Below are 9,417 nucleotides of genomic sequence, written 5' to 3' on the forward strand. Positions count from 1 at the left end.
GATATGCGGGGAAACGCCGGCGGCTTATCTATGCCGACGGCCCCCGTCGGCATAGATGGTTATACGCCGACGGCCTTTCTACGCCGACGGCTTTAGTTGTGCCATCGGGGTAAGCCCATATATGCCGACGGGGGCCGTCGGCATAGATATGCCCGTCGGCAACTGCCTAAATTCTGGTAGTGCATCCCATATCAACATCTTCAACTGTCTTAACAAACAAGAGCTTGGGACGTCTGGGGTGTTTCTTTGCTGCTTCTTTCCACTCGTGCTTTGTTTCATCACTTACTCCATCATGGAGGGTGACCTCCTTAATACGTCGTAGGGACTGGATTGTCATGCTGCAAAAGCCATTTAGATCTGTACATAGCAGCCGAAGTGACTCGAGGAGTGGCAGAGCTCCCTCCTGGACTTCCAGCTCAGTCATGACTTCCACCATGATGCATAGGCATTGCAGGCTTCCAAGTGCACCTTGTACGATGATGAGTTTGTCCAGTTGAGATGCAATTAGCTTCAGGTACGCCAAGCAACGCACCTTGCTCAGGGCAGCAAGAATATCCCCACTCAGCTGACCAGGGGATGAGAGGCACAGCTTAGTGAGACCACCCAGCATGGTAACAAACGGAGGCAGGCTGCATATGTTGCCCCCTTGTAGCTTGAGCGAGCTAAGATAGCAGGAGGAAGCTTCTTCTTTTTCTAGGGACAAGCTCACAAGCAAGTCTTGGAACCATTCATCACTGAAACTCAGTGAGAGTGAATGACCTTTTTTCACGTCGGTGCTTCTCTTGATGAACCCCTTGATGGCCTTTGAGAGATGAGTGCAGTTGTTGTTGTTGTTGCTGCTGCTGCCGCCGCCGCTGGCAAGGGGATCCTTACTATTATTACTGGACTGCTGACACCATATTTTCACTTTTGTCAAGTGTTTCATATGCTCTATGAGCTGTGCAAATCCTTGGCTCTTGTTGTTGTCCACAACAAATCCTGCTACTGTTTCCAATTTGCTATTCTCTGAGAGCCAAGTCTGTAGCTTGTGCATTCTCCGGCCTCCTACACCTTGTTGGAGCTTGAAATTAACAGATGTATCAGGCATGGCAGCTCCATAACTTGTGTCGGCAGAATCTCTATCTTGGTTCTTCTTACATCCAGCGTCTCCAAAAGTTGAAGCTTCTTAATCTCTTTGGGGAGCATCGTAACCTTAATAGCGGCCCCAAGGCTTAGGTACCTGAGCAACAACAGGTTGCTGCATATCTCCCTAAGATGCTTGTCCTCCAAGTGGTTACCGCATTCTTCTAGATCCAAAACCCGCAGCAGTTCATATTTGGAGAAATCCAAGACAGATTCATGTGCCCTGCCGAAGATTGTCAGAGATCGGACAAGAGATAGATCATTAGCCACTCTGGCACTTGCTTCATGGAGGGAGAGCCAACGGATTTTACTGGGTGGGGGTGGGGGAGCCAGCTGATCATATAACAAGGTAATGAAGTTGTCACACTTGGACATGTGCAGGATGAACTCGAGCATCATGCCGTGAGTATGGTATGTCTTCACCTGATCTGTGATGTTTTTGCTACTGGCATCTGTACGCTGGATGATGCTCCGGTTGAGCAGCTCTTTGAAATTGCCGATAGCAGCATCCAGAGCATTACACATATAATCTCCTGGGATAAACCCTTCAGCGCACCATTTCCTTATCAAGCTTCCTCTCCTGACTGTACGGCCACTAGGGTAGATACCTAGATATAGCAAGCATGTCTTGACATCGTGTTTAACAAGGCTGGTGTAGCTTTGGACAAGTACACGCTTCATTCTTGCTAACATCTCCTTCGTTTCCAGGTGTGCTCCCAGGTTGTGGCACAATGTTGCCCAGTTTTCACGCGTCGGATTACCTGTGCTTTGCAAGTACCGGGCTGTAGTAACAAGAGCAAGGGGTAAACCATCACACTTCTTCAGTGCTTCCGAGCCAAGCTGATCCTCTTTACCGATTGGCGGATCATCGTCTTGGAAAGCTTCCTTGAAAAACAACTGCCTCGAGTGTCCATCAGGAAGGCTTTTCATTGCATACACATGATCATGGGCTGCTGAGCTGCTGCAGGCATTTGCTACTGACTGAATAGCCGTTGTCACCAGAACTCTGCCGTTCAACCCCACAAAGGCATCTTTAATATCATGCCAAAATTCTGTCCTCATGTCATCGAGTACGATGAAGAACCTACGAGGTACCAGGAGTACATGATCAGAATTAGCATGCAGAGATATGGAGTGGAGATTAAATTTGGAGTGATTTCATTTTATAGCTACAAAGATGCCAATAGTGAGTGAAGTCAAACTAGGAGAACTGTTGGACAGTACAAAAATATAAAAGATGCAGGCTGCTGTAAATCGAGACCAAAACATCAAACAGAGACCGAGTTGAGAAAATTACCAATGGTTGGCATTAGTTACCTCTTGGTTTGAAGGCACAATCTGAGGATTCCGCAGAACTTGCTGAGGCTACCTCCACCATTGGTGGATGTGGTGGGGATGCCAAGTTGCCGAAGTATCTCTTCGACAACATCGCTTGCACCCCTTTGATTGGCTGCACAAACCCAAGCCCTTACTTCATACTGGCTCATCATACTCTGGTACACATGCCTGACAAGGAGGGTCTTGCCTATGCCATCAAAGCCAACAACAGAGATCACCTTAAGCTGTTGCTGCTGCTGCTGTATCAGCTCCAGAAGTTCATCCCGGGGAGCGTCCATACCCACGGGGCTGCGAGCTGAAACAGTGTCGTCTATGGCCATCTCTGTTGTTGTCTCAGGTGCCGATGCCACTGCCGACGACGATGCTGACGGGAAGGTGCCTGCACCGACACTGGCGTTGTAATAAGTTTCTCTCAGCTTGGATGACTCTTGTGATATTTTCTTGAGCTCACGGATCGCCTTGGCAAACTCCTTCCGTACTGTCACCGTCTGCAACCGGTGGACAGCCTGACGGATCCACGTCGACGTCCCAGAGATGGTCACCCGGTGCATGAAGCGGTCGATGCAGTCCTCGATGGCATGCGCCAAGTCATGTATGATTTGGATCCAGGCCCTCTGCACATGGTCGCCGAGGGTGCCGCTCCTCCAGCGACACTCATCATCTTGCTGGATGGCGGCAGAAATTAACGCAAACTCTCTTTGGATGTAGGTGATGTCGTGCTCCAGGTTCTGTCGAAGCTTGTGATTTGCAGCTAAGAACTCCAAGAGCTTTGGCGCGATCCTACCCACAAAAGCGGTGGCCGTCGCAGCCTCCATCTCTGGTTGGAAGATCAAATCATGGAGTTTAGTGGATAGAGAAAAGAGGCCAGGAGGACACAGGAGCAGCCATGGCAGGATCAAGGTAGGTAGCTACAAGTACCTGCATAGAGAATACCTTAACATCCATGGTCAGTCATCCCGTCCACTCCTCCAATCTGCTGGAGCTATTTACTTGCATTACATATGATGCTAAGGTACAAAAATGCAAATTCTATTGTACCTGTGCATAGGCGATTCGGACAACGCATGGTGGTGGGCCCCACTTGGTTCTATCTTTCTCTTTTTTTTTGCCAAAAAGCCCATGTGAACCCTCTGAGCACTGAAAAAAAGCACAGAAGAATCTGACAGTGCGTGGTGGCAGGTCCCACATGGTTCTGTCTCGCTTTTTTTGTGAAGGCACATGTGTGGATCTCACGATCACTAAAAGAGCTCTCTTATTGCAGAACAATGCGAATATATATCATATAAAGGCAGGAAAGCAGGTTCCAAACGTAGTGAATTCGTGCATCAGCACCACTTTGTGAATGCACTTAGCCTAAATGGGACCCATCAAAATTCTCTAGTTTTGGTGTGGATGCACTATCTCAAAATACAATTGTAGAAGAAAGAGCAGCACATTAGTTAGACTAAAGGCAGAACATGGTTTTAGCACAAGTCAGTGCAATCATTCTAAAGGCAGCACTGATCCTGATGTGATCACTGCAAAATGGACGATCCGAGAGATACGTGTACCTGTAGGGGTGTGCTCAGGAAATTCAGTCTCCTTTAGGAGCTCGACATGCCCTCACGTCTTGTTGGGTCGCCAGAAACTAAGTTCTGATTGATGGACCTCACGGAGAAGGATAAGGAGGAGCCGACGAGGCAATTGCTGGATCCAATCAGGATTACGGGGAAGAAGGATGATGACAGGATTCTTGAGGAGGATTACAACAGTTTCTTGCTCGACGATCCAACCACAGCCACAGGTGAGCGCGTGTGAAAAACCTGTCCGTCTGCTTAATTCTTCCAGCCTTAACTTGGTGGGTTCTTTAGCATCAACATCACTTTGTGAATGCACTTTAGCCTGAATGGGACCATCAAAATTTCTCCAGTTTTGGTGTGGATGCACTATCTCAAAATACAATAATTGCAGAAAGAGCAGCACATTAGTTAGACTAAAGGCAGAACATATTTTCAGCACAAGTCAGTGCAATCATTCGAGAGGCAACACTGATCCCGAGGCAACTGCTGTGAAATGGACGATCTAGATAGATAGAAGGTGTACCTGCATGGGGGAGCTCAGAAAGTTCGGGCTCCTTTAGGAGCTCAACATGCCATCACGTCTTGTTGGGGCGCCGGAAACTAAGCTCTGATTGATGGACCTCACGGAGAAGGATAAGGAGGAGCCGTCGAGGAAAAGGAGGGAGACAAGGAAGGTGCTGGATCCTGTCAGGATTGCGGGGAAGAAGAGGAGGAACAATGATGACAGGATTCTTGAGGAGGATTACAAGAATGTCTTAATCGACAATCCAACCACAGCCACAGGTTAGCGCAAGAGAAAACCTCTCCTTAATTCTTCCGCTCAGTACTCTTAATTACTAACTAATCCTGCATGTTTTTCCTGTTTCAGTTTCTGATCCTGTTATTGAATCAAGTGCCAAAAATGAAGTCGAGCAATCTGGTGCTCAACTGCCAGTCCTTGAGGATATCTCGAGGCTGTTTGGTGAGTGTTGCTTGATCTATCTCCCTAGTTAGCTTTGCCTTGATTTCTCTTGATTTCTGTCTGTATATATGGCAGTACAGCATCGAACCCATGCATGTGCATAGGAACTAATCCATCCATTAATTATTGATCCGCACCTTGTCTTATCTTTCTTGTGTGCTCTTTGATTAATTAGATGGTTCGGTGAGTTCTTCATTGGGCGCCATGAGACCCCTTGTTGAGAAGCTTGGCATACTGCTAGCTCCTGCTCAGGAACACTACAAGAGGTTGCCCAAGAGGATCAAGGAGGGGGTGCACCTTCTCAAGGATGATGTTGAGGTGATAAGCTCCTACCTTGATGAACTGTCAGAGTTGGAGGACCCTCCCCCGGTGGCCATATGCTGGATGAATGAGGCACGCGATTTGTCTTACGATATGGTAGATTACATTGACAGCTTATTATTTGTGCCGCCTGACCGTTTCATCAAAAAGAGGCTTAAGTGGTACAAACAAATTGCATTCATAGCGCAGGTGTCAGAACATGGTACCAAGACCAGTAAAATCATTCATGTTAATGTCCCTCGTCTTCCCAGTAAGCCCAAGATTGCAGAAACAATATCGGAATTCAGGATCTATGTCCAGGAGGCTTTTGAACGGCACGACAGGTATAAGCTCCAGTGTTGCAGCACCTTGAGGAGGCGTAGATTCTTGTCCGCTGGCAGTATGCTTCCAATGCCCTATGATGAAGTTGCACAAATTGTAATCGATGGGCGTATGAATGAGTTTATCTGCTCACTGGCCGCTAATGATACGGCAGGTCAGCAGCAGCTCAAGGTGGTATCTGTTCTTGGATCTGGGTGTCTTGGTAAAACTACACTTGCCAATGTGTTGTATGAAAGAATTGAGATGCAATTCGAATGCAGAGCTTTCATCCGAGTGTCCAGAAAGTCTGATATGAAGAGACTTTTCAGTGACTTGTTCTCGCAACTCCACAAGAAGCAGCCACTACCTGCCAGCTGTAATGAGCTTGGCATCAGCGACAATACCAGCAAACATCTGCAACATAAAAGGTACTGTTAACCCAGTTTCCTTATGCTATTTATTTTAGTTTATGTTAACCCAGCATATATCAATTTTACTGATGTGCCTGATGCAATACACACACACACACACACACACACACACACACACACACACACACACTAATGTGCGTGGATTCTTGGCATGCAGGTATCTAATTGTTATTGATGATTTGTGGGATGCATCAGTGTGGGATATTATTAAATATGCTTTTCCAAATGGAAACTGTGGCAGCAGAATAATAATAACTACACAGATTGAAGATGTTGCATTAACATGTTGCTGTGATCATACAGAGCATGTTTTCGAGATGAAACCTCTCGATGATGCTCACTCAAGAATGCTATTCTTTAACAGGCTTTTTGGTTCGGAAAATGACTGTCCAGCAGAATTCAAACAAGTTTCAAACGAAATTATTGATATATGTGGTGGTTTGCCACTAGCGACAATGAACATAGCTAGTCATTTGGCGAACCAGCAAACAGCAGTTTCACTGGATTTGCTTACATACATACGTGATTCGTTGAGATCCCATTTGTGGTCAAGTTCTACTTCAGAAAGAACGAGACAAGTACTGACACTCAGCTACAATAATCTCCCTCATTATCTGAAGACATGTTTGTTGTATCTTCACATGTATCCAGAGGGCTCCATAATCTGGAAGGATGATCTTTCGATGCAATGGGTAGCTGAAGCCTCCATCGTTACACAAAAAGGGAAAGGGCAATATCAAGACCGGTTGAAGAAAGCTGCAGGAATCTGTTTTGATGAACTTATTGATAGAAGATTCATCCAACCTTCATATATCAACTACAACAATGAGGTATTGTCCTGTACGGTCCATGATGTAGTACGTGAACTTATTGCACACAAGTCTGCAGAAGAGAATTTCATTGTGGTAGTAGACTACAATCGAAAGAATATAGCACTTTCCCATAAGGTTCGCCGACTATCTCTCATCTTTGGTGATGCAAAATATGCCAAGACACCAGAAAACATCACAAAGTCACAGGTTCGATCACTCAGATTTTTTGGATTATTCGACTGTATGCCTTGTATTAGAGATTTCAAGGTTCTTCGTGTCCTAAATCTTCAACTATCTGGTCATTGTGGCCTCCATGACCCCATAGACCTCACTGGGATTTCAGAGCTGTTTCAGCTAAGATATTTGAAGATTGCAAGTGATGTTTGCATAAAACTACCAAACCATATACGAGGGCTGCAATGTTTGGAAACGCTGGATGTTATGGATGCAACAAGAGTCACTGCTATTCCATGGGATATTATACATCTCCCACACTTGTTCCACCTGGCTCTTCCGGTTGACACAAATCTGCTAGGCACCATGACTGATTCCGTCGTCAGTCTGTGGAGCCTTTGCAAGCTGAACTACCTGCAAGATCTTTATCTTACCATTTCTTCTACACCTTGTTCTGGCCATCCGGAGAAAAACATGGAATCTCTAGGCTCTTTACTAGAAGGACATGGCAGCCTGAAAAATATAGTCGTGTCTCATGGCCCATCGGTTAAAGATATTGTGGTTCCCGGTGCCTCAAAAGTAATCATTTCCTGGGATGACTTGGAGCCTCCCCCTCTTCTCCAGAGATTTGAATGCTCGCCACACAGCTGCGTCATATTTTCCCAAATTCCTAAATGGCTTAAAGAACTTGGTAACCTGTGCATTCTGAAGATGGCAGTAATGGAACTGCAGATGAGTTCTGTTGATATTCTCAGAGGATTGCCTGCCCTCATTGATCTGTCGCTGTATGTGCAGTGGGCACCAGGTGAAAGGATCATCTTTGACAAGGCGGCCGGGTTCTCAGTTCTCAAGTACTTCAAATTGAGGTGCACAAGTGGTATCCCGTGGCTAAAATTTGAGGCGGATGCAATGCCTAATCTCTGGAAGCTCACGCTAGGTTTCAATGCCATTCCCCGAATGGACCAACATCAACTAATCCGCATCGAGCATATGCCAGACCTTAAAGAGATCTCCGTAAAATTTGGGGGTGCAGCTGCTCATATAGAGTATGCCGTGAGGTCTGTCGTTAGTAATCATCCAAGAAATCCTACAATCAACATGCAATTGGTGAATTCTAGTTCCTATGGTGATGAAAGCACAGAACAGAGCCTTCCAATAAACTGGGCTCCCGAGTCATGTGCGGCCGATGCGGTTGCTGATGTGGAGCCACTCCGTCGCCTCTCTGACAACCTCGCCACAGCCTTCCACTCACCGGATGACTTCGCCTTCCTTGCCGATATGTGCATTGCCATGCCCGGCGCGCCCGACCTGCACGTGCACCGCTACATGCTCTCTGTGCGGAGTCCCTTCCTCCACGCATTCTTCGCACGCCGTGCCTCTGTGGAGGGCAACAGGTTGGAACTCTGGGAACTTCTGGGCGAGAAGGTGGAGGTCGGGTATGAGGCACTGCAGCTAGTGCTCGAGTACCTGTACAGCGCCCGCTTCCATGTCCTTCCCAGGCCGGCATGTGTCTGCGTCGACATGGATGGTTGCGCGCACGTCAGCTGCCACCCCGTCATCTCCTTCATGGTGCAGGTCCTCTTTGTTACATTCACCTTCCAGATCACCGAGCTCACCAACTACTTCCAGGTTCATATCAGATGACTATTATGCTTGCTGGGATGCGTATTGCTAAGACGTTTTAATGCTATATATGGATCCCCATCATATCTTTTAACCTGAAATTCTTTAATTTCAATGCTTTTACAAAGTAGTGATAAAGCATTACGTCCGTGCTGAATTTAATTGTATTCGTTAAATTGGTGAAGTTTTTTTTAAAACAAATTGGTGAAGTTCAAACGGGTGCTAGGACATGCTGAGTTGTTTGGAGATCCCTACCAGGGTGCAATTTCCACTTATTAGGTTCAACAATCAAGACTCCTTTCTTACTTGGTTTGATGTAGGAGTGGAAATAAATTGAGTTGTCTGTGCATGTGGTATAGTGTGTTCAATATGCAAATGATGCAATTGGTAGTTCTAAGGTGCTGTGTCATTTTGTTGATATTTCAGGGATTCTTGTTTTGATTTTGTTTAGAGAAAGGGAAGGGTAACTGTTCAAAGCATGAAAATTACATGCACCCAGGCGTATTTGAAGACAAAAACTGTTCAAAGTGTTGTACATGTGCCTACTCTTTTTTGTTGCATCAACAAAAGGCAGTTCATGAAAAACATGCTTGGGTCATTTTATACAAATCTAGGCTCCATGAATGTGGACAGCTGATACATGCACAACAAAAACCAAAGCATATAAATGAAATATCACAGCGGACAATAATTATAATAGCACCTATGATTCCTTAGGATCAACAAATACTTTGTTAAGGGGGAGTGTTTCAATTCAATGGGGGGGGGGGGGAAAA

The 9,417-nt window shown here is 46.1% G+C and overlaps 1 protein-coding gene and 1 pseudogene across 4 annotated transcripts; one reads left to right on the forward strand and one right to left on the reverse strand.

The window, feature by feature from the left end:
- Positions 1 to 74: 74 nt before the first annotated feature.
- On the reverse strand, positions 75 to 3,523 carry LOC125526542 (annotated as a pseudogene).
- Positions 3,524 to 3,950: 427 nt separating this feature from the next.
- On the forward strand, positions 3,951 to 9,335 carry LOC125526540 (disease resistance protein RGA5-like). 4 transcript variants are annotated; one of them, XM_048691220.1, is made up of 5 exons: positions 4,252 to 4,802; positions 4,888 to 4,980; positions 5,156 to 5,397; positions 5,491 to 6,029; positions 6,190 to 9,335. In XM_048691220.1, exons 1-5 carry the CDS (start codon positions 4,634 to 4,636, stop codon positions 8,660 to 8,662), a joined length of 3,516 nt encoding a protein of 1,171 aa, XP_048547177.1. In that variant the 5' UTR covers positions 4,252 to 4,633; the 3' UTR covers positions 8,663 to 9,335. The 4 variants fall into 4 exon arrangements, with proteins under 4 accessions (XP_048547176.1, XP_048547177.1, XP_048547175.1 ...); XM_048691219.1 differs by lacking the exon at positions 4,252 to 4,802 and adding an exon at positions 3,951 to 4,243 and having other exon boundaries at positions 5,156 to 6,029; XM_048691218.1 differs by having other exon boundaries at positions 5,156 to 6,029.
- The last annotated feature ends 82 nt before the right edge of the window (positions 9,336 to 9,417 follow it).

This window comes from Triticum urartu, unplaced genomic scaffold (genome assembly GCF_003073215.2).
Source record: "Triticum urartu cultivar G1812 unplaced genomic scaffold, Tu2.1 TuUngrouped_contig_10430, whole genome shotgun sequence".
NCBI lineage: Eukaryota > Viridiplantae > Streptophyta > Magnoliopsida > Poales > Poaceae > Triticum > Triticum urartu.

Bases quoted from the DNA above. Each gene is read 5' to 3' on its own strand.
- LOC125526540 (XM_048691218.1), top strand. From the start codon at position 4,634: ATGGACCTCACGGAGAAGGATAAGGAGGAGCCGTCGAGGAAAAGGAGG. The intron at 4,981-5,155 runs GTGAGTGTTGCT...TTGATTAATTAG, and splicing joins GGATATCTCGAGGCTGTTTG to ATGGTTCGGTGAGTTCTTCA. The intron at 6,030-6,189 runs GTACTGTTAACC...CTTGGCATGCAG, and splicing joins AAACATCTGCAACATAAAAG to GTATCTAATTGTTATTGATG.